Here is a 25,781-nt window from a genome sequence, read left to right on the forward strand (position 1 = left end):
CTCGATTTTTGTTGTCATCGATGTATATTCGTTTGTATCTACTTATTACTTTTATATAATATTAATTTGTTAATGAATAATACTAATAAGTAAGCAAAGTCTAAAAAAAACTACTTTGCAAAATTTACTAAATTATAGAAAAAAACTTTATTCAGGACGCTTAAACAATATAAATTACAAAAACATGTCACAGTCATTGTATTTAAACGTCACTGAAAAGGTTTCCACTCAGCTTGGTGTCAAGGTACCTTGGTACCTGGTCTTCCGTGGTAACCCTACCGTTACATACAAACGGAACAAATATGTATGTATCTTTTTAAACGAAGCTAGGCGAAAAGAGTTAAAATTATATCGCCTGCAAAATTGACTACATCCCCAAAAATAGCACAATAGGCTAGTTTCCTATACTTAAAATAAAATATTTTATGCAGTGCACGAAATAAAGCACCACATAATTAGAAAAAAAAAATATGGACAGTAGTTATGTTTAAACATAATTTCGATTTAATAAGTCAAACAGAACGATATAAAGTAAATGAATTGACCGTGACGTCACTCCTCAGTATTTCATAATAAATCCATATTAGCAAATCGTTTTGACAGTTCTTAAAAAGAAGCTGATTTGACTAGTAGGAAACTATTTAAAGTCACATACAGGTCGAACGCGATTAATTAACATAATTTTACCTTTTTTCCCAACGTTTCGGCCAGGTTTCACCGGCCGTGGTCAGTGCAACCTGGCCGAAACGTTGGGAAAAAAGGTAAAATTATGTTAATTAATCGCGTTCGACCCGTATGTGACTTTAAATATGTGTACAAAGCGCGAGAACTTAAAGTGTTAGTAGGAAATACATTCGATGACAACTCGAGTCCTACCTAATTCAGAGAGTAAGCTAAACATGGCGACAGGCGATGAAGACGTGACGGTGCCCGCGTCGGGCAACAGCCACGGCAACCACGCGCGCGCCGACGACAACCACGTGCCCGCGCCGCCCGCCGACAAGCCCGCGCCCGAGTCGCACAAGAAGGAGAAGTCCGTGCTGCAGGCCAAGCTCACCAAGCTCGCCATACAGGTAACCGGGGCCCGTAACGCCCATGCCGGTGACATCAATTTGATGTCACGTTGCATATGGGTGATTCAATAGTTTTGTTTAACCCTTGACAAAGATTTATTCAAATTTGAATTTTGACATGCTGTCAATAGAGTCAAAAATGCATGATGCATATGTACATCACTATGGGTTAATAATTAATCATTATTCATCAATCATTTTAACCGTGACTTCAAAACTAATCTATTTATACGTGAAACAATTAATACTTACTTGATACTTACGTGAAAAGTAAATTAAATTATTTGTTTATTTTTCATACATACATTTTATTAAGTAGTTTTGTTACCATATTTCAATAAATTATTAAAACAAAACAAATTGTTTCCTTTTCGTTTCACATATCAAGTAGGTATTAATTATTCCACGTATGAATAGCTTACATTTGAAGACATTTGTACACGATTAAATTCATTAATAAATAATGATTAATTACTAAAATAAATCTATTTGAATCATCCTATATGCAGCGTGACATCAAATTGATGTCATCGGCATGAAAGTTACGGGCCCTGCATATAACTATCAGTTCACTCTACAGGGGCCGTAGCCGAATGGCATTTCTCCGACGCGAAACGAAAACAAAACGCCGCGAAAGGTAGCGTGTCGTTTCGTGAGCGTTCCGTGGGCGTTTGTGCCATTCGACTGCGTACCCAGACCAGGCAGGTTATGGAACTTGCGAGCCCCGACGACCTCCCGGCCCCGACAATCCCTGAGTCACCCAAGAGAAGGGCCTATTTATGGGCATTTTCAAAATTTGGATCCCCCCCAATTAGCAAAAGTAGTTAAGAAAAATGAACTCGATGTCAGTTTTATGACGAAAATTAAACATAAAATCTTTCTAAAAATTTACTTTTTTTACATTCTGAATGTAGATTATGGCTTAAAGTTTATGTATTTAACACAAAAACAATATTTTTATTAATATTTCATGCTTAATTATCGTCACAAAACTGACAGTGAGTTAGTTTTTGTTAACAAGAAGAAGAAATTGGGAGGTCCCAAATTCTGAAAATGCCCTTATAACTAAATAATTTTAGAGGCGTTAAATCAATCTCGCGAATTGCTAAGTTAAATATTATGTTTAGATGTAAGTGATAAAGTAGATCACAATTTATCGGTCATCCGAAGGCAACACCAATTTGGTCGCAGTTGCCAAGAGACGTATTTTTATCTATCATTAACTAATTTTAAATATTTTATTTTCCAGATCGGTTACGCAGGCTCCACAATCGCGGTGTTGACCGTCATCATCCTAGTGATCCAGTTCAGCGTGACGACATTCGTGACGCAAGAGAAGCCGTGGCGCGCGACCTACATCAACCACTTCGTGAAACACTTGATCATCGGTGTGACCGTGCTCGTGGTAGCGGTACCCGAGGGCTTGCCGCTCGCCGTTACGCTATCGCTGGCTTATTCTGTAAAGGTGAGAGAGAAAGAGATACTGAGACCTACATCACAGTATAAAACCAGTAATAATTCTTCTAACAAATTGTGCGCCGCGCGGCTTGTCCTTGATTAGCGCTCGCACGCAGCGAAGTGCAGCGAGTACATGCGTAACCGTAGGACAGCCAGTCACGTCAGTACAGTACGGGCCGCGCGGCGCGTGTGAGTTAACTACACATAGTTGTACACGAAGGCTTGCAGTTTCATTGTAATGACACACTTCGTAACGAAACGCCGCCACTTTGATGAAGTCCTTTTGCGAAAGACCGTCGTAGCTCGTGGCACTGTCTGCCGACCATAACAGGTTTCTAAAACCATGTCTATTTTATCTAACGACAGTTTAAAAGTTATTGAGACTATCTACAGTTCCAAAAATTATCCATATGTCATAAAAATTGTTGCTAACGCCTCAATTCCTCTTCCAGAAAATGATGAAAGACAACAACTTGGTGCGGCACTTAGACGCCTGCGAGACAATGGGCAACGCGACCGCCATCTGCTCCGACAAGACCGGAACCCTCACGACCAACCGGATGACTGTCGTGCAATCTTACATCTGCGAGAAGCTGTGCAAGGTCACGCCGAACTACCGGGACCTGCCCGCCGACGTGGCCGAGACGCTAATCGAGTCTATATCCGTCAACAGCGCTTTCACCTCCCGTATCATGGTGAGTGCTCACGACTACCGGGCGACTGTCGTGCAATCTTACATCTGCGAGAAGCTGAGTCTTTTAAGCCTACTCTACACATGGCAAGATATAAAAAAAGTTCTATTCTAATTACGTTTACTCACTCACCAATCATCAGAATTAATAGGGTATTTCCTGAAGTCCTAGATAGTTAAAATTTGGTATATAAGCTAATATTCGTACACAAACAGCAGCAAAAATGTAAAACTTATCGATTTGTTAGTCTTTCCTCATATGGACCTTTTCTGTGATGATTTACGTTTAAGAAATACCCTTACTGTGTCCAAAAATCTCGAATTCTAACCAAATATTTACTATTTCCAGCCTTCACAAGACCCCACCGGGCCGCCCATGCAAGTTGGCAACAAAACGGAGTGCGCCCTCCTCGGTTTCGTCCTCGGCCTGGGGCAGAGCTACGAGGCCGTGCGCGAGCGCCACACCGAGGAGTCCTTCACGCGGGTCTACACGTTCAACTCTGTGCGCAAGAGCATGTCCACCGTCATCCCGTACAAGGGGGGTTATAGGCTGTATACTAAGGGTGCCTCTGAGATTGTTATGAAGAAGTAAGTTGACAATATTTCGATTTTATTTTAGTGGTTAAAATAACTTAACGGGATCTGGTTCGAAAGATCAGTGACGACTGTTTTTACTTACTTTCGAATTATGTCATTATAAATATTTCTCATAGAGAATCGTAAAATTTTCCATCTGAACAAGTTCGTTACAGCTACCTCCAAATCTCTTTTAACAACCCTGCATTATTGCTCTTTCGCATTTCCTTGCAAGAGTGGCTCTGAAACTTGAGTAGTTTGATGTGCTCTGCCTACCCTTTATGGGAATACAGGCTTAAGTGTACGTATGTATGGATATTATTGCTTACTGCCACAATATCCATAAGTGTTGCACTACAATTTCTAACTTATCAACAAGTGCCATATAACTTGAGTAACTTATCACAAAGTGCCATAATATTTCCACTTATTTCCAGATGCTCATTCATCTATGGACACGAAGGGCGTTTAGAAAAGTTCACGCGAGACATGCAAGAGAGGTTGGTGCGGCAAGTCATCGAACCTATGGCGTGCGACGGTTTGAGAACGATCTCCGTCGCGTATAGGGACTTTGTTCCTGGCAAGGCTGAGATTAATCAGGTAATAGCATAGCGCAAAAATGTACATCAATACAAATTACATCACATACCTGTGTAAAATGATTGTTTTTAATAAACAAAAGTGAAAATGACGGTAGGGACAAACGATTATCAATGACTTCTTAGAATTAAATTCTTAAAAATAATTATTTTTTACTTTAAGTAAATGTTCATTTCAGTGTAAATAGTATAGTGTGTCACAAATAATGTGTTTTTTAGAAGTGTCTAACTTCGACTTCAAAAATTATTACTATTGACATTCAAGAATAAACCTGTTATAACCAGTGTCCAGTGAAATGACCAGTCCTTATTCCAATGTTGTTTTTTTTACAGGTGCACATAGACCAAGAACCAAACTGGGACGACGAAGACAACATTGTGAACAACCTAACCTGCCTCTGCGTAGTCGGTATCGAGGATCCCGTCAGGCCAGAGGTAAGCGAAGACTATATTCCAGTTAAATAAATAAATAAATATTGGGGGACACCTTACACAGATCAACTTAGCCCCAAACTAAGCAAAGCTTGTACTATGGGTGCTAAGCGACGATATACATACTTAAATATATAAATACATATTTATATACATAGAAAACATTCATGACTCAGGAACAAATATCTGTGCTCATCACATTTAAATAAATGCCCTTACCGGGATTCGAACCCAGGACCGCGGCTCAGCAGGCAGGGTCACTACCGACTGAGCCAGACCGGTCGTCAGAGTTAAAAATCACATTAGCGTGTAATGTACCTTCTTAATAAACAACTAAAAGTGAATAAATGTGTGATGATGGCCCCGATACTTAATGAAACCAAAAAATCATACAATATCGATCATTCTCAACTCATGCAAAAGTTTCAAGAGGAAATGCACCGTATTTAGGCATACAACCTTTAAATGAAAACAGCCAGAATGACAAAAATTCTAAAACACATTTGCCCATGCTACTGATTCAAGCTTTCTTATCATGCGATGTCACGGTTCATTGGAGCCTGGAGTCTAATTAAGTTTTTACGAAAGCCCCTACTGTCTGCCTTCCAACCCAGCGAAAGAAACTAAGGTTCGTTAAATATTTTGTTTCACAAACTAGCGATTATAATAGTTCCATAAACAGAGCTGATCATTCATCCTATTTATATCCTCCATTAAATTCCAGGTACCAGAAGCTATCCGCAAGTGCCAGAAGGCGGGCATCACAGTCCGCATGGTGACGGGTGACAACGTCAACACCGCCCGCTCCATCGCGATCAAGTGCGGCATCTTGAAGCCCACTGACGACTTCCTTATCCTAGAGGGCAAGGAGTTCAATAGGCGGATTAGGGATGCTAACGGCGAGGTATGTTCTTTAGTGCCATAACTTATCTTAAAGTGCCAATGTACTAGTCTATGGTGACGGATAACGTCAACACCGCTCGCTCCATCGCGATCAAGTGCGGCAACTTGAAGCCCACTGACGACTTCCTTATCCTAGAGGGCAAGGAGTTCAATAGGCGGATTAGGGATGCTAACGGCGAGGTATGTTCTTTAGTGCCATGACTTATCTAAAAGTGCCAATGAACTAGCTATATGGAGACGGATAACGTCAACGCCAGTCGCGTGGCGATAGACCAAGTTCGGCATTTTGAAGCCCACGGACGACTTCCTTAAATTATCCTAGAGGGCCAGGAGTTCAATAGGCGGATTAGGGAAGCTAACGGCGAGGTACGTACTTTAGTGCCATAACCTATGTAAAAGTGCCAGATAGGTATTTACAGTTAAGTTTGACATATGGTGTTCAACTGTTCACCCATCGATATTTAAATGAATAATAATCAGTGCCCGGAATATTCGCGGCAAAACAAGACTGCCGCAATGCCAAAATTCCGGACACTGACAGTAGTAAAATAAAGTGCCCTAAGTTATTTTTCTTACATATTATCTAAAAGTGCCGGAAGCCAGCCATAGCTATAAATAAATAACATTGATCTATATTAAAGTTTACTCGGTAATTCGAGGCACTCATGTTTACATTTTTACTCTTTTTAAATCTCTCCATTTTTGTCATTAGGTCCAACAGCACTTACTAGACAAAGTGTGGCCCAAACTGCGAGTACTAGCCCGCTCGTCGCCCACAGACAAATACACGCTCGTAAAGGGAATGATCGACTCCAAGGCGCTCGAGACGCGAGAGGTGGTCGCTGTCACCGGTGACGGTACAAACGACGGGCCCGCGCTTAAGAAGGCTGATGTTGGCTTCGCTATGGTATGTATCGTGATTAATTATCTGAAAGTGCCAGAAAAGCACTAAATGAGACTGACGTGATGTTTTTGTGCTCGGGCACATGGACGTTCGTGAAGTATTTATGGAGTATGCGGGATTACCTTACACAAATGATAAACTACTTAATTCGATGATATTTTGTGGTTATTTGAAAGAGACTAATTTTATATTTAGGTACCTAGTTTATATTAAATAAGGTAGTTGAAAAATGGAATTGATGTCAGAGGTGATTCACGTTTTAGTAATATATCAAATTTAAACCAAATCAACACTACTTCTGTTACTTTTTTAAATAATCCTGGTACAGCATTTTAGAGATGTAAAAGGAATACACTGTATCCATATTGTTCATGTATTCTTTTTTGTCATGAAAACGCAATGTGTTATGTTATTTCAATCAGTCTTAATACAAAAAGTTGTGAGGTTGACCGGAGTAGCCTGACAAATAAGAACAGTTCAGAGTAAAATTGCTAACATTCGTTGGTCAAGCCCATAGATAAATAATATGAATAAATATTCAACATTTTATATTTTTATTTCCCCAGGGTATCGCTGGCACGGACGTAGCGAAAGAAGCGTCGGACATCATCCTAACCGACGACAACTTCTCGTCAATCGTGAAGGCCGTGATGTGGGGCCGCAACGTCTACGACTCCATCGCGAAGTTCCTGCAGTTCCAGCTCACAGTCAACGTGGTTGCCGTCATCGTTGCCTTCATTGGTGCTTGTGCGATACAGGACAGTCCGCTTAAGGTACGTGGCAGGAGGATGCTGGAACAACGTGCCACCGCCAAGTTACAGATCACAGTCAATGTGGTTGCCGTCATCGTCGCCTTCATCGGTGCTTGTGTGTCCGATACAGGAGGATGCTGGAACAACGTGTCACAGCCGTTATTGTAGCTTTCATCAGTGCTTGTGAGATACAGGACAGTCCGAGTGAGGTATGTGGCTGGAGGCTGGAACAACGTGTCACCGCCAAGTTAGATCACAGTTAATGTGGTTGCCGTCATCGTCGCCTTCATTGGTGCTTGTGAGATACAGGATAGTCCGCTCAAGGTAAGCTAGAGACTGCCGAAGATTGGCTGGAGTATGCTGGAACAACGTGCCACCGCGAAGTGCTAGCAGTTACATTGCCGTTATTGTCGCCTTCATTGGTGCTTGAGCGATACAGGACAGTCTGCTCATGGTAAGCTAGAGACTGCCGAAAAGTGTCTGGAGTATGCTGGAACAACGTGCCACCGCCAAGTGCTAGCAGTTACAGCTCACAGTCATACGTGGTTGCCGTCATCGTCGCCTTCATCGGTGCTTGTGCGATACAGGACAGTCCGCTCAAGGTAAGCTAGAGACTGCCGAAGAGTGGCTGGAGTATGCTGGAACAACGTACCACCGCTAAGTGCTAGCAATTACAGTTCACAGTAAATGTGGTTGCCGTCATTGAAGATTTCATCGGTGCTTGTGCGATACAGGACAGTCCGCTCAAGGTGCAATCAACTACAAAGAACACCGTTCTTCTGTCTTAGGAGACCGTTTGACTGAGATGAATTTTTATTACTGGACAAAGGTGTCCAGTGATAAAAATTGTTCCCGGATGAGATTGAGATGTGTATAGTAAAGGAGCTTTTGCATACTAACAAAGTGTCTAGATACTAAAAGACTGTAAATCCCTATGATTTCTAAGCAGTAATTCACACTCGTACTTTAATTGTCTTATTTTCTCTCGAACACGCCAGTTATTGTAATTTTTTATACACAATTTTATCTTAATATTCATCTGTTGTGTTCCAGGCTGTACAAATGTTATGGGTGAACCTGATCATGGACACGCTAGCGTCCCTGGCCCTCGCCACGGAAATGCCCACACCCGACCTGCTGCAGCGCAAGCCTTACGGACGAACCAAGCCGCTCATCTCTCGCACCATGATGAAGAATATCCTTGGCCAGGCCATCTACCAGCTGTTTATCATCTTCTCGCTACTCTTCGTTGGTGAGTGACGAAAAGGCATATACTGCCAGCAATCTACCAGGCGGGCGCCCTAGCTGTAGTAGCCTCTGCATACAGATTTTCTCATGTTATTGGATACTTGTGGGCATTTTCAGAATGTGGGACCCCCCAATTAGCGTAAGTTGTTAACAAAAATTTACTCACTGTCAGCACAGTATAAAACCAGTAATAACTCTTCTTACAAACTTCACGCCGCGCGGTGTGTCCCCCTCCCTCCCCTCGCATGCGGCGAAAACATGCGAAACTGGGCTGGGATTGGGCTGGACAGTCGGGGCCGCGTTTGCGCGCTGTGTTGACGTGTTGAGTTCGGGAGAAAATGACGTCAGCACCGAAGACATATTTTCGTTACTGTAGTGTTTATGGGTGTATGGAAAGTTCTCAAAATGCGGAAATGTCATTCTTTAGAATTCCTAGACACCCAGAAAAGTAAGTGGTTGTTATATATTTGCAGTGTTAGGTACATTATTGCTTACGTAAATGGCGTAAAAGTGAGATTTAAAGCTAGAATGACACATTAAAATCAATAAGGATTTATCTGTAACGACATTTAGGTAGATGCTGCGATCTATCTAGCTCGAAAGTTTGGTACCTACTTAAATATTGTGCAAACATCTATTCAAACATTTTATGTAAATATGATTTCGTCAGTATTTAAGAAACAAATACGTACTTGAATCTTTATTAGATAAAAAGGTAGAAAGAGCGTTGGTACTAGCATAGCGCCATACACAGTTACTAATACGAGTAGGACAGTAGGTACCTACGTTTCTAGTTCAAACGAATCTTTTTTTTATTGTGATGGATTGGGTGTATTCTAGAGAAAACATATAAAATGAACACTTAAATTAACGCTTTTGCAATTATTGTTACACAATCTACTATTGCGCGTATGAGAGTAATATATTTATAATGATTTTTTGTGTCTTCAATACTGACTAATGTGGTGTCATGACGTGGTATTGTTATACTAAAACCTACTTACAGTTAATAGTACCTATTAGATTTACAACAACTTACATTGTACGAAGTCGATTATAGTAACGTTGTACATGTACAACCCTGCGTGACCTTGCGCAGTAGTAACGACCGCGCCGCCGCTGCCGGAGATTAACTACTGATATATCCTTATACTGTGCTGTCAGTTTTGTGACGATAATTAAGCATGAAATTTCAATAAAAATATTGATTTTGTGTTAATTATATAAACTTTAAGCGATCGAACGAGCGAAGTGCTCCGAGGAATTGTTCGGATTAATCCCTACCGCTTCTTTCCGCCATCGCCCTACGCGACAACATTTCCATCGCCATCATTTGCGTTTCTCCAGAAACTTCCTGCCCCGCACAGCTAAACTGTGGAATGAATTGTCGCCTGCGGTATTTCCGGACCGATACGACCTTCAAATCTTCAAGAAAAGAGCGTACACCCATCTTAAAGGCCGGCAACGCACCTCCAACACCTCTGGTGTTTCGGGTGTCCATGGGCGGCGGTGATCGCTTACCATCAGGCGACCTGTCTGCTCGTTTGCCTCCTATCCCATAAAAAAAAAGATAATCTACATTCAGAATGTGAAAGAAGTAAATTTTTATACAGATTTTATGCATAATTGTCACAAAACTGACAGCGAGTTAATTTTTGTTAACAACTTACGCTAATTGAGGGAACCCAAATTCTGAAAATGCCCTTGTAGCTCGTATTATACGCGGGCACTGAATGTATTAAGAATATCCTTGGTTATAATACAAATAGAAGACATTGACGCATATACATAGGTACATCCTACCGGCTGCGCCAAGTAACGTTTAAGCGATTCTCTAAAAATAATTTATTTTGTAACAACAAGAGCCCAGTCTGCAATATACAACAGTTATCCTTATACATACATATTTCAAAGTGAAGTTGCCGCTATAATTTTTTATTCTTGTATATTCTTGAAATAAAAGTCCACGGTTTGATTTTACTTGTATTGATTATTCTACAATATGAACTGCCGATGAAATGAAATTATTTGAAACGTTTTCTTTGAAATAATATTCGATGTAGTGTCTTTCTATCAAGGGTGTTCCTATTAGTGGATTTAGATTTTTCAGAATTCTTATTTTTTTTTCTTCCAGGTGACCGCATCCTAAACATCCCATCAGGCCGCGGCAAACAGCTCGGCACGGAACCCACGCAGCACTTCACCATCATCTTCAACACCTTCGTGATGATGACTCTCTTCAACGAGATCAACGCGCGCAAGATCCACGGCCAGAGGAATGTGTTCCAGGGGCTCTTTACCAACCCCATCTTCTACTCTATATGGATCGGGACTGCGTTGTCGCAGGTATGTCACTACCATCACCATCTTCATCACATTCATCATTATCAGCACCTTCATCACCATCATCATCACCTTTATCACCATCATCATTACCTTCATCACTATCATCATCACCTTCGTCATCATAGTCATCACCTTCATCACCATCGTTACCATCACCTTTGATGATGACTCTCTTCAACGAGATCAACGCGCGCAAGATTCACGGCCAGAGGAATGTGTTCCAGGGGCTCTTTACCAACCCCATCTTCTACTCTATATGGATCGGGACTGCGTTGTCGCAGGTATATCACTATCATCACAATCTTCATCACCTTCTTCACTATCATCACCACCTTATGATGACGATGATGATGATTGATAGAGATTATTTATTTATTTATTTAATCAAAAAGGAACACGGCATTACAGTTTACACCAAGGCACTGTGAAACTACAAAAATACAAAACAAGACTTACAAAAAAAAAATACAAAAGACATACAAAAAATAAACAAATTAAACATTAGATTTGGGCGACGACGTAACAGCGTGGCTCCGTTGCGTCGTCTGACTCGGCGTAGGATTCGGCAGGTTGCCCCGGAACCGCCGAAATACCACACCCTTCGGCCAGAAGTCTGCGCACGCGATGGTGTCCTGCAGCGTGCGCGGCACGCGCACAACAAATGAAGTGAAGTGCACGTAGTGGCGCGACTGCAGCTGTTGCACCCTCAGCGTGAAGCCAGTCTTCCGGCGAACGTACTCCACCACCTCATCAGCCCCGGCGGAGTAATGCAAGCGCGACACGTAGAGCGCTTTACTCGGTGTAGCAACTCGCAGACCAGAAGTAATCGGCTCCGCGGTACCACACAGAGACCATCATCAGATGACCTTAGATGATGACTCTCTTCAACGAGATCAACGCATGCAAGATCCACGGCCAGAGGAATGTGAAATTATATTTTGAGATAAACTACACTCACAAATTAGCGACCTATTATCCCTCTCTGAATACACCATTTGATTGAAAAGACACCGTTTCTTATCAAAACTATAACTAATCGCATAACGATATCGTCCCCAGGTGGTGATAATCCAGTTCGGCGGCATGGCGTTCAGCACGGCGGGTCTCTCGATAGACCAGTGGCTGTGGTGCCTGTTCTTCGGCGCCGGCACGTTAGTCTGGGGCCAGCTCGTCACCTCAGTGCCCACTAGGAAGATACCCAAGAAGCTTTCGTAAGTTGTACAGAATACCCACCCGGGTCTCTTTAGGTAGTCGATGACCAAGAAGCTTTCGTAAGTTTTCGTACGGAATACCAACCCAGATTTCTTTAGTGAGTCGGTTTGTACGGAATAGCCACCCAAGTGTCTTGGGTCGGGTTAGCGCTATGGAAAATAGCATCACTGTTGACAAGGACGCTCGGAAGATGCTAGTGTAAGATAGTTTTTAAAAGGCGCTAAACACATAATATCGAATTATTAAACTAATTGCATCGGTATAAGAACTCATATTAGAGGGAATATTGGGATTAGGCGTATTATAGGTAAAATGGCGTCGATGTGCAGTTGTATCACCATTGCGTCTAGCATTAGCTATAAGCTATAAGGTACAGCGGGACAAATATCGACTGGAAGGCAATTGTAACTAATCCATTTTTCATTATTACACTATGATGTTGAGTTCTGGGGTACTCATTGCACTGGCACAAGAATTCGTATTTGAGTTAACATTGGGCAGTGACGGATAGACCAGTGACTGTGTTGTCAAGTTTTTCGTGGCACTCCGGTGTCGTAGATTTATTTATATTTTGACGTTACTATGATCGATTTTGAAGTGTTTTTAATAATGCAAACATAAATTGTAAAACATGGGAAAAATGGACCACGTTAAGGGCATTAAGCCCCCGAGTCGATAAGCGTTTTATTACATTGCGGTATTTGACCTAGTTGAAATCGTAGATACCGAACAGCTTGCAGGAGACGCTGTGATTCGCACGCCGTAACAAGCAATTGAATAGACTTTGACCCTTTTTGAATGTCTTGATTAAGTACTGTCCAATTAAACGAAATAAAATATTATCATATTTTATTATGACTTAAAAACAGCAAAAAATATTTTTAAAGTATACTTTTACGTAATCAGGCGAAAACAACACAGTCATGTTAATCTATAGATTTTCTGTGCATCAGGTCATTCTACTCGAAAACAACTTTTTCTGACTTTTTAAGTATGAAGGCATAAAGTTCAATATGCCAGTGATTGTTTTGACATGCAGTAAGGTTCGAATTCGATGACGTCACTTCATCGCTGACAGCGTTTTCGGTGGTCAAATTAAATTAAAAAAAAAAGTTTTCAAAGTTTTCCACCCCACTTTCTTTGTAACATGGGTATTTTTTACGCGATGCATACTCAGAATCGAGAGCTCTTTTGATCCTGATAGGAGAAAAAAAATGTCCCAAGATTTCCATACATCATTCGAACCTTCCATTCCGTTACCGCCATACAAAATGTATGAAAAAATAGTAACGGAATGGGAAAAAAACCCTGGAACACTTTTTTTCACCTATTAGGATTGAAAGAGCTCGCGATTCTGGGTGGAAAACACATAAAAATTCCAAATCCAAAAAAAAAGTGGGGTGTACAACTTTGAAAAAAATAGCCCTAATACCCAAAATCTATAAATATTGTTTTTTTATGTCAGTATTTGACATTTGACAGAAGACAATCATTTATTGTGCCAAATTCGATGTGAGTCTAGTTGCCTATTTGTCCGATCTCTGATTATTCGTTAACGTGTTCACAATGAATGTGCAGTTGGGGCCGCGGCCAGCCGGATCAGTCGACGATCCAACCCGGGCCGGACTACGACTCGGACCTGGACAAGAAGCCGCGCGCCGGACAGATCCTGTGGATCCGCGGCCTCACGCGCCTCCAGACGCAGGTACATAGCGGGGGGGCAGGGGGGGTGCGGGGAGGGGAGGGGGGGGGGACGAAGATAACGGACGACAACGTTAATCATAGGACGGGACATTTTTATTTTTTGAAAAACAATACGTAGCTATTCGCAACACGCAATTAATTTCGTGATTAGTGAATTAGCTGCGATTTCATTGATTCTAAACGCGCTTGGGTTAAGGATTACATTATGATTTGAATAAATATAAATAGTAGATAATTTTCATTAAAAATAAACGCTTAAACATATCAATAACGACCTTAATTTGAATCGTTAGTTACATATTTATTTTGCATTTTATCCGAAGTCATTAAGCCACTGGCTTATGCAACCGGCTATACTATTCAAACATTTCACGAAGTCTAATTTTAATGACATTTCTAGTTGTATTATTATAAACTTTCCATTTGTATCCAGGTTTTGACGGTAATCATTTTATTCAGATGATGTTGTCCGATATTTTCGTTCTTGCTTTGCAAATTAATTCAACAAGCTTATAAATAATTTATGACTATTATACTTATTTTTCTCTATCACTTATTCTTATTAATGCGTTTATAATCAATAACGTATTAGTGTTTTTTATACTAATGTTGTAAATAATTTTTAATACAAAGTTTGTTGAATTAATCCAGGGATATATGTTGCATTTTACGAAATGTCAAGGGTATGACATTTTACATGTGCAATGGGAGATATAGGCACACTCCACACTATGGGATAAATGTTGGTATATATCTATCTATATATCTCTGTCAAAGACCTCTTTGATCGACATTGGGTACACATACATCTCAATCAAGTCTGGACTAAAGTCGACCATATAAAAAAAAAGTCCATATTTACTTTAATTCAGATTTGAACACACTGCGTCTTTTAGTCAATATTTTGACTCCTGGACGCAGTTCTAACGCCTTATTGCAAATAAAAATATATATGATATATCTATGGTCGTTATTTGCACATAGACGTTGCTGGCTCAAAATTTACATCATAAACTTTCGCTGTGAATTGAAGACTGAATAAAATTAAAAATATATGTTGTGATGTAATTTTTGTATAATTTTTTAAATTAGGTTATTTATTATTGCACCAGCATCAAGTATTTTGAGCTATGTGCTTGCGCAATAATCAAATATATATTCTATATGGAATTTAATGAAAATCAGTATATAACGAGAAACAGAAAATACATAGGAGTGGCAGAAATATGTTCGTGCTTAAAGAGGGATAAGTTGTGAGTTTACAGCTGATAATAAAAGTACAAGTCAACAGGTCAACACAGCGGATACGTTGGGCATCCTAACGCTAAGTTACCGTTATATTCTCCATTTATATATACTTTTACTATTTTTGCATACAAACCGAATAATACCACCATTTTCAATATACTATGCATCCATATATAGCATATATTCGTCATAGAAACAAATAGTTATTGAATTATTTCTACACATTTTTGTTGGAAGCCGGAGTCACAAGAATTAAAAAAAAGAAAAAACCAACACTAAATTCTAAATTCAGACTTTATACGTTTCATTCTTTTGTTTTTTTTTTGTTTTTTTTTTTCAATCTCATTTTACTCTTTAATTTCATTCTCCTATACTTCTGTTCTTTCGACAGTTGTTTTATTTTATTTATACCTACACAGAGAAACACTTTACAAAGTAATATACTGTAGTAACGCTATATTATGTTTTGGCCCATTTATTAACGTAGTTTGACTTGCTCGATCGCTAATTATACAAAAATAAACAATTAAAATTAAAAGATAAAATATACACAATTGGCAACCGAGCAATACTTGTATTAGATTTTATTTTTCGAAAATCTATTTTTATTATTAACCCCAGTGCCTGGTTTCATGACATATTGTTTATCTACCCCCTTTACTTTCTCTTTCGGCTATTCTTCGAGGGGTCGACATATGTATAATATAGTATATAATATATGTATTGGTATGTATTATGTCATGGTACCGGGCGGTAGTACGCATGATTCCTACCGCCTTGACGCTTCCCGATCTCTCTAGACATTGGTTTACTATAATTATATCTGAGTTGACTGAACCCCACTGTACCCATTGGCATGCGTAGCTGTGAAGATGTACTTATCCCTCGCGCCCAAACAGTTAATATGACTTTACCCATAGATCACTCAACATTACCACATCGCGGTATGAATATGACTGTCTCTTTCTCTATCTTTTATTTTACTCTAAGTCATACTGACTGTTTGTTTTTTTTTTTAAGTTTGATTTTCTGTTTTTATTTTTGTCTGTTTTTTATTTTGATTTGAGGATAGTGTTTTGCTTGTGAAGCCATCGCCATCGCTCCCCGGCCCTGCGGAACTAACGACACGCAGTAACGATTCATTTCTACCTACATCCCACTATTATTATTATTTTGATTATTTGAGTTACTGCAATGAACGTTTTATTTGAGTGTGGCGTGGATACTAGACCCTTTAGAGCATGCCGGTTGCTCACTAACTACGTAACAATTCGGTCGACCTTTCCTTTGACGTTGTGTTGTTGTCAATGTTTTTGTGTTTTTGTTTGTTTTTTGTTTTGTTTGTTTGTTTGTGTGCTCCCGAGCCGTTCAGTGGTCCTCAGGTGGGTCAAGCGTCAAGTCGTGAGTAGTGCCTGGCGCTGCGTTGCCTCCATGTTTATTTGCCTCCGTTAGGCTTGCTGTAGTGTCCATGTACTAGGCCAGTCCGCAGGCGCAGCGGGTGAGTACGTAGACACGAGACCAACACTGGTTCCGAGTAGCTTTCTAACCTTTTCTTTTTGTAATACAGTTGTGCAAATACCAGTAATTTTGCTATAATACCGCTTTGCTATGTAATAAATGAGCTATTTATACGAAATATTTACACAATTGTATAAAGAAAAAAAATCGTTCCGTATCCTTGGCTCCTAAAACTAGAAATTAAAAAAAGCATGTTAGTTGTTCCTAGCGTAAGTACCGTCGTCAAAAATGCGAGAGAAATTGAAAAAATGAACCCCACGGCGTCAGAGATCGTGAACCCCGTCCACTAGGCTCCTCGTCGCTAGCGTAGTCCGTCAGGGTATTTAGAAAGGCCTCGAACGCTCCCGAATCGTTTATTTCCATTTTTATTTATTTCTTTCAGTTCATTCGGCACTCTTCGGTCATATTCGTATCACGTGACACGGCTACGGCCCTACACGCATCGACACGAGACACATTTGGTTTTTTGGTTGTTTTCATACAATACCGTGTTGGCCTGCTTGCGAGGTGTGGGACATGGATTGTAAACTTATTAACTGTTCTCTTCACTAATACATACCACATACCCGATCGAGGACCGTGACGTCATTGCTTTTAAATAAACAATAGTTGATCTTTTATGGGTCAAATTTTTTTAGTGGAAGGGAAACCGTATTATTTTTTAATATGTCAGAAAACTCTTCTAATAGTAATTTATAAAAAAAAATCGCAAAAAAAAAATACAATAGATGTTAGAATTAAAATTAGCCATTAAGTTTGCATTGGCGTAAAAAACTAAATTAAAATCTTTACGTTAGATTGTGCCGTTTGAAACTATATTTATATAATATTAGCTGCACAATGCCTTTAAATCTACAAATAATAGTTTCGAAACATGGCGTGTGTTAGAAATTTGCACCAATTTTAATATTACATAACAATGCACCTACAACAAAAGTTGCACCAAACCATCTGGTATCCGTAAATTGTTAGCCAAAAAGATTTTATTAAATATTTTGATTTGTTTGTTTATCTGTAGTGTTCTCCGCCTTTAAAAGTATGGTAAAAGGCGTATAGTTTTTCAAAAAGATTGCATATACTCGAGAAATATCGACCGTGGTTATGGTGTCACGAAAGCAGCAACGCTGGTTCGATTCCAGCTGTAAGTTTCGGTCAACTTTCTTTCGTATATGCCATTTATTTGAGTTTGTAATTGTTTAAAAGCGATGATAGTCTCGTCCGGTCCTCCGGTCATCTCCTAACCGCGCTCTCGAATAGGACGGTGTCGATTGGCCCTCGGAGCGCGACCGTTGTTGTTGGCAACCGCGGCCCGTGCTCGAGACCGAGGTGTAGGGGCGGCGGCGGCGCGGCGTGCTGACCTGCAAACGGCGCGCGCTCACGGTACACCCGCGGTACAGTAGCTAGTAGCGTGTGCGACACTCTGCCGTCTGTCTCATGGCGCTGGTCGCACCCGGGGCAGAGTGTCGTAGACTCCACCTAGTTCTCCGTAGCTCTGTCGTCTGTTATGCATCCCCCCTCCACTTTCCGGTAGTGTCCCGCGTGTCGTCCAGCACGTCCAGCATCGCCCCGCTTGTCATCCGGCCTCCTCGGAGGCCACGTCGCTCCCGGACGATCGCTAGCACTCTCTGAATCCTTCCGCGAGCATGTCACTATCCGGCACCGGTCATCCGTCCAGAAGCAGGGTTCGATAGTTGCATGTCTAGCCAAGCCACGTTTTACTAGCCGTCGCTATGTCACGGTGTAACTCTGAATACAGCATCGCGGTAATCCACACCACACTCACCGCGTGGTGGCCTCGGGGTCGGGGAGAGGTGGGTCGGTGGGTGGTCACGGCCACAGAGCAGGCAAGGGAAGGGACACAGCACGGAGTTGCGTTGGTTGCAGCTGCGGGTGGTGCGCGCGTTCAAGTCGACGCTGGAGGACCTGGAGGAGCGGCTGTCGGCGCACTCGGCGGCGGGGCTGCGGTCGCGGCTGCGCGCGGCGCCGGCGGACGTGCCCTACATCGACGAGGACGCGGAGCCCGCCCGCACTGAGACCACCATATTCTAACAGACACCGCACAACACACCACCCTCACCTGGCACGTTTTACTTTGTCCCGGGGCGAGGCCCCGCTTATTTCGATGTTTTGTTTGTTGCCCGCAGTCGGTGAGCTCCGATCGTACTTAACGACTAATCTCCGCGTAATCTCTCGCCTTCTCGATTAATCGACGCATATTTATGCTTTAATACGATTTATTCATTAAGTCAGTCTTAATTTATAGTACGTTAATATTTTTATTAAGTGTTGAAATTTTTAGAGGTAGGTAGTCGATAGCAATAAACCGAATAGAGGTTAGACCGGCCGGGCCGTGGCCTGCGCGCAGTGCCTGTACATTTCAATACATATTTTGTACGTTGATGTTAATGATCCAATAGTGTTTGAGATTCTACTAGTTGACGATTCGCATAGTTTAGTCTTCGGGCGAGCTACTCGCGTAGCCTCTCGAGGCGTACTTGTACATATGAGTGCATCTGTGTGTATATCGGAGCAGTGATATTTTGTATAGCTATTGTAAAGAAAAATTATATAAAACTCCTTTTTAAAATTGTATCTTTCCTCAGACTTGAGATTTTACTAAAATTTTAAAAACTTAAAACTATTTCGACTCTCACTAGCTATTGAAGCAGTAGTTGTTTATACGATAACTTTGTTGGTAAGGACTCGAGCTATGCGACTATGCAGCCTACGTGTTTTGTTTCATAATAAATTTTGGGACCACAAACCCGACTCCTCGAAGCTGGGAGACCAATGTTCTGTTCGCCGCGCGAGCGGCCGCATACGCGCCTAAAGTTTAGTATGAATGACACACATCACGCTTACCAGAATATAAAGAGAACTATCAAAATGTATATCTATTTAAATAAACAAATTGGTTTTGCTAATGTTACGAGATCTATTTACATTGAATTGAAATAAATTTTCAAACAAATTCCATAGCATTTTCTTTTGTTAGTTGGGTGGGGAGAGAATTCTAGCGATGTCGCTCTTTTCAGATGTTAACGGTAAGTTAGGTGGGCTCGCTAGGCGTCGCTGTAAGTACCTAGTCGCATGCGGTGCAGTGCGTACGCTAGGTGCGGCACTGTACGTACGTACGGGCCCTCGCGGCTAGACGCTCGTTGTACCGAGCGGTTGTCCCATAAAGCTTTTACGAAACCAAGCGGCCATTTTGTCAATGGTCTTCCACAAAATGGCGGCTTCACACTTAGATTGTAAGTACTGGGTATACATTATAAAATGTGTAATTGTTTTAATTTTTGGTACAAATGTTGTTTTTTGTTTTTCTTATTATTATTTTTGCTTCGCATTTAAAGTGTGATTTTGATGCTTATGTTACAGTGTTTTGCATGTACAGATATGTCTGTGAGTATGCACTTATTGTATTTTTTTAAAGTAGATGTCTGATTCAAAGTTTTGATAACGTGACGATCAAGTTATCAGGGCTTTCTAAAAGATGCGAGGTTATGTTTTGATTTAAAATAGTGATTACTGTTCAATAACGTAGACCTAAAAATATAATTTATCACAATAACCTTCCAAACTTCCAACACTTATAGTATTTAAGCAGATATATAAAACAAATAATTAAATGCTTTACTGATAATCTCCACTACTACCAAAACTAGAAAAATAAGTAACAGATAAAACAGCTTAATTTTTTTTTTCTTAGTTTATTATTCATTCGGTTGTGTATGTACTTATGGATAAGTTTAATAATGATAGTATTTTTATTTATTGTTAAAAATGCATACTTAACCGGCACTATAAACGACCAAGATATTTAAATCTCATAATAAAACTTTAAAATTATTTTCCGAGTTTTTTTTTCGATACCTAAATAGCTACACAGCGTTTGTTCACCGTAAGGCCGAAGCATCGCGATCGCTCACATACCGGAGTTACATGCGTAGTCTAGCTTCCGACACGGTATTTATATTCCTTTATATTATTTTATATATTAGTGTTTGCTGTGGATGCCCCGCCCGACCCAGCTAGTGAATGCCCTCCCCTAGACAAACAGGCACCTACAAGCGATACTGCTTTCTAAAAAACCTTTTTACTCTACTAACAGCAATTTCTTCCCTATTAGTAACTAGTTTTGGCATTTTAAAACCAATCTGAACTCCTAGCTGCATTTACTAAATAAACGGTAATAAAAGAATAGATAGATTTTAAATTTTTGGTTTTGGAATGCCATTTGTATTTTATTTTTAAACGCAATGGCCTTGGAGCAGTGGTGCGGCGACACTGACGGGCCGTCGTTGTTTACAGCAAAAGGCGGACATAATGGCCGGTCGCAGGATATTTGTCAATAATTATTTGGCGGAACACCGAAGAATCAGCGTGCAGTCTGGCGGCAGCTCCCTCCCGGCGCTCAGCCCCGTATCGCACCAAAGCGATGACTAAACGATCCCCTAACGCCCGCCCTCCGCGCCCGCGGTGGCCAGTTACAAATCCAAACTGCCATCGACATTAAAAAACAAAACATAAATACTCCTTTTCTAAAATAACCAAGTTTAACTTAAAATATATAAATCGACTTTAAAACGTTTTAAAGATTCTAAAAATGTAAAGCGTAGTTTAAGAAGTGATTAATTGTTTACTAAAAGTATTAGAGTAAGGACATTAGAGATTCGCAAATTATTTTATAGATTTATATATAAATATGGTGCACCTGTGTAGACTAACCGACGATCCGAGACGGAACTGTTAACATGATAAAATTATTTATTTTGTATTGTTTTTCTAAAAAACCTTTCTGTAAATATTCCTAAAACTTGTCTTTTTGTAACAAATATACAAAATAATATATTGTTATGTGTTGTACTAAATTGATAATTTATGATACGGGAAAAAACAATGTGCCATTTTTATAAAAATAAAAAACAAACTCACAAATACGTGCTAGTCAAGTGCTTTTATATACGTTTAACGGTATGATAATTAAATTTGCTTGTTATTTGTTTGTGTTGTATGTTTGCCGAGAGAATGCGATAGATTTTCTATTGTCATGGCAGGAGTTTGCGAATGTTACGTGTCTAGTTAATGAATGTTACCTAGTCTGTATGTCGTGTGAACTAGCTGTACCGTATATGTCCCACAGCATATACACAGTCACTCTAAGGACTTACTCTTTCATTTATTTTATTATATAATAGCTCTGCGTTTGAATACAAGGCGATGGAGGTCTGGTAGCACTCTGCATGGAGTTACGACGGCTGAAGAACACATAAGATGCGTTAACATTAGATTTTCCTTTCTAAATAGTTCGGCAATGGCAAGCAGCAGTCGTGAGATCGTAGTAAAATGTCTCTTTCTCTAGGTTTTACTGCGGTCTCGCGACTGGCCTTGTAGTCGAGCCGCACTGTCCGACACTACACACTCTGGTCTTCCATACTTTCCTATCTATAGATATACAGTTTATCACCTTCTCTTTGAGTTTCACCTTCATTTTAGTTACTTTAGTTTCTAATTTCAAGCAAATTTAACTATCCGTCAACTATGAGGGATATAGTGAACTGAAAATGTATACATGTTAAGTATAATAGCGTCTATATTAAATATATTATATTATGTATGGAATCGCAAATTGATAATGCACTCGTGTAGATTCAAATCATTGCCTGCTACTTAATTGTTAAGATATGGTAGATATATTTAAATTTAAACAAAAACAAAAGATAAAAAAATAAAATTCGTGTCTTGGTGTACACCAAATAATTTAGATTTTAAAGTTTAAACTTGGATTTTTTCAAAAATTTAATAATTACGCTTATAGTGGCGAGCGTCGCCCCATAGAGTGATGTCACTAACCGGGCAGGCCGGTACTCTGTTAACTCGTTCCTGAAGCTTCTTGTCTCTTAAACTTTAGTATTAAAGTATCTGTACTCCAAAGTAACTTTCATTTCACCCTGTGCCTCGGAGCTGCGTTTTAAGGTAACTGCCGGGGCCGCCCGGCGCCTGAGTGTCGTGGCTAGTCGTAGAGCTTGGCGCTTGTAGCTAGCTGCATGCCTCACCGGCGACACTAGAACAGAACAAGTACCAGCTGAACTCCACCACGTAGCCTCTCAATACTAGCGCCTCACCTACACAGCGCTTATAAATGTTGTTTTCTTTTATTCAAACCATTCTTTTGCAGCCAAATCACAAAGCTTATTCTGTAGTTAGTATAGATAGACACATGAATGTAGTTCTGGTATGTGAGCCACTTCGGTGAAACATGATTTGTGTGCTTCAGAGACAGTCGCATGACACAGAAACAGGCACACGGCGCGGGCTCGCGCCCGACACACACACACACACACACACGCACATACAAACTCTAAAAACAAAAACCCTGCGCTTCACGAACTTTCAGGACCACGTTAGGAAATAAATGTTCGATGTACATCAATGTTTTTAATTTACTGTTTTTTTTTTAATGATTATGTCGACGTTAAAAATGGCCAAGGAGCTATGTATGGAAAATAAAATAGTTTTTAAGTGCACACCCCATGAATGTGCTTCTTAAGGTATAGGAGGAACCCTGCGTTTTATGTATTTTATTTGTACATTCTGTTTATTTAAACCTGACCATCGCTTCGAGGCACAAGCTTCGTACAGTCCCCTGAAGATCTTCTGATGTTCACTTTCCGTTCGTGACACGGGCCGGAGCCGGCACTCGCTACAACTATCTTTCTGTGCCATCTTTTCTTAAAGCTACTACATATTAGCGTCTTTTAAGCGTCGACATCTAGTCAGCGCTATGTGAAATGCCTTAACGCTTGCGTCGAGCAGTAACCATAGACTTGACTGGACGCCAACGCTCGGGAGATGTATGAGAGGGATCATAACAGTATTCGCACACTACTTAAAGTTATCGTTATTTTAAGGTAGCGAGTGCCCGCTCAGACCAGATCTGTATTATTTTTTGTACTTACGACTTCTTCTTCGTGACGTTTTCCTTCATGTTCTCGTTTTTATTTTCTTTTCCATGATCCCACTTGCACACCGAAGGTCATAGGTGGCGAGTTACAGGAACGCCTGATCCCCGTCCCGTACAGCAAGACTTCGACCGACCAGGCTGTAAGATATATAATAATGGCGACGCTAATTCACTCACATCTCGTTTTTGTTCAGTTTTACTTACGTTTCTTATATGTTCTCTAATACTCTGTCTATACTACAACTTTTCTGTCCAGTCCACTGTCTCTAACTCTGACCTTTATGTTTTGCTTGTCGGTAAAGTTGGCGCGATCGGTTAAAAGGAACCATTTTACTCCAAGAACCGCAATCTGGCAAAAAACAGTAGAAATTTAAAAAAGGCAATATCGTAGTGTCATCCCATTTTCTCACACAAAATTTGAAAGGGACGAAACTACGATGCTGTCACATTTTAATTTTACTCTTTTTTGCCAGGTTGTAACTCCCACTAGCGTCTTTTGAGCGTCGGCATCTAGCCAGCACTATGGGAAAGACGTCAACGTTGCGTCGAGTAATATACAGTGAGGTGCAAAATTGCATGGAGAAATTATGAATGATATATTGATAAATTCGCCATTCACTTTTGCTCTCTATAGACTACACGCCGACGCTTGGGATTAGTGTGATGTGTAGTAAACATAAAGCAGTTGTTTAATAGTAAAACTTAACCGATCGCGCCATTTAAGGTGTCATTTTGCAGCCGTGGCGTAAACAGAAGGTCAGTGTCGCATGCTTCTCGCATTCATGCATGTATCCAATTGCATGTCTCTGTAATCCATTTTTACAACCATTTCACATCTGACATCGTCGTGAAAGATTCTAAAATCGTTTATCAATCTTAATGTTGTGTCAATAATTTTGCGAGCACTAGAATCTGAAGTCGGGGATTTATATTATAGAATTTTCAAGTAATCTAAGATCTTTTGTACAAAAATATTTCATTTTTAAATGTGACATTCCACTGATTCCACTGTATATTTGTGGTCGAACGATAGACTTAGTATTGTACCTAATTAATTAAAGTTTTATAAGTAATTTAGATATAGGTATATTAGTCAAATTTAGCAGAATCTTTTTCACGTCCTTAGTTGATCATCGCTTCATAAATTCTTATTAAGCATTTAAACGCTTTAGCGTTAACTCTTCTACCAATTTGCGTCTCATTAAGCATTCCGCTTTCCATTTTTGTTGCATCATTCATATAGTATTTTTAAAATTATTTTGCCTCACAGTAATGCACTTAAAAATTGTGGGGTTCTACAAAAAATCATTGGAAAATGATAACATGAAAGCTTTTAAAATCACGATAAATAGACCATTAATAGCTTCTAGTATTTTCTTTATCATAAGCGAATGCTTTGGATTGTGATGTTTTAGGTTCTCTCTGAAAAGGGCTCATTGTCATTATTCGAGGACGCTTATACCATGCTTCGTTCATGGGACCTTGAATCAGGCGTTCTATGTTGCTTCGTATTGCATAGTGTGTAATATAGGGCATCGCCGTTCCATAGCTTGGTCGCGAGTAGCATAGAAGAGGTCAATCTCCAAATACAGTCACAGAGGCGTTGGGCTCGTCGGTCGGTTGATCCGGTCCGGCAATATACCGTCCTGTACTTGGTCGCTATATTTACGGATCAGGCTGATCGCTCTGACTTGAGCCTTGCATTAGATCGCTTCACTAGCTGAGTCTGGCCTCTGGAGTATTTTAGAACGCCATAGCTGGTCTCAGCTGTGAAGACTTATTCGCTAATGTACCGCCAGCATGCTCACGACAGGTTCACGTCTCTACACTATTGGCACCCTACGACGATGTCTGTATTCAGAGGAGCAGCGACGGAAGACTACCCTTGCGAGGCTTACACAACTCAACTCGCAAAGTTTTGCTGCAATCTGTAACTTCAGGTCAAATTACAGAAGCCTGCGTTAAAGAGCTCTCGGTTTATGTAACATTCTAAAGAGCCTTTTGACAGATTGCAGCCAAACTCTTGCCAATTCGGTTGTGGACAGGCCGGATCGAATCACTGCATGACCGGCCCCGCCGGCTCGACCTTCGTATCTGTGACTGGAATTTTGAATTACCTGCTTTACCGCCTTTTTTTATGGCTCGGTGTGCTT

At 40.4% G+C, this 25,781-nt stretch overlaps 1 protein-coding gene across 11 annotated transcripts in view; it reads left to right on the forward strand.

Annotated features, from left to right (window-relative positions):
- Window positions 1-25,781, forward strand: part of LOC125237451 (plasma membrane calcium-transporting ATPase 3) — a 284,836-nt gene that overhangs the window by 256,419 nt on the left and 2,636 nt on the right. For 3 of the 11 annotated variants that reach the window (XM_048144533.1, XM_048144534.1, XM_048144532.1), the window contains 14 exons: window positions 886-1,073; window positions 2,323-2,538; window positions 2,984-3,226; window positions 3,572-3,810; window positions 4,236-4,398; window positions 4,731-4,832; window positions 5,554-5,733; window positions 6,445-6,639; window positions 7,203-7,409; window positions 8,442-8,640; window positions 10,771-10,982; window positions 12,042-12,193; window positions 13,773-13,899; window positions 23,700-23,768. In XM_048144533.1, coding sequence (XP_048000490.1) covers window positions 886-1,073; window positions 2,323-2,538; window positions 2,984-3,226; window positions 3,572-3,810; window positions 4,236-4,398; window positions 4,731-4,832; window positions 5,554-5,733; window positions 6,445-6,639; window positions 7,203-7,409; window positions 8,442-8,640; window positions 10,771-10,982; window positions 12,042-12,193; window positions 13,773-13,899; window positions 23,700-23,768 — 2,492 coding nt within the window. Of the gene's footprint in view, window positions 1-885; window positions 1,074-2,322; window positions 2,539-2,983; window positions 3,227-3,571; window positions 3,811-4,235; window positions 4,399-4,730; window positions 4,833-5,553; window positions 5,734-6,444; window positions 6,640-7,202; window positions 7,410-8,441; window positions 8,641-10,770; window positions 10,983-12,041; window positions 12,194-13,772; window positions 13,900-16,218; window positions 17,307-17,921; window positions 18,045-18,548; window positions 20,514-20,975; window positions 21,281-23,699; window positions 23,769-25,781 lie in introns of those variants that run through there. The other 8 variants (XM_048144535.1, XM_048144537.1, XM_048144536.1 and 5 more) reach the window with 6 other exon arrangements.

Source organism: Leguminivora glycinivorella, chromosome 21, assembly GCF_023078275.1.
Source record: "Leguminivora glycinivorella isolate SPB_JAAS2020 chromosome 21, LegGlyc_1.1, whole genome shotgun sequence".
Lineage (NCBI taxonomy): Eukaryota > Metazoa > Arthropoda > Insecta > Lepidoptera > Tortricidae > Leguminivora > Leguminivora glycinivorella.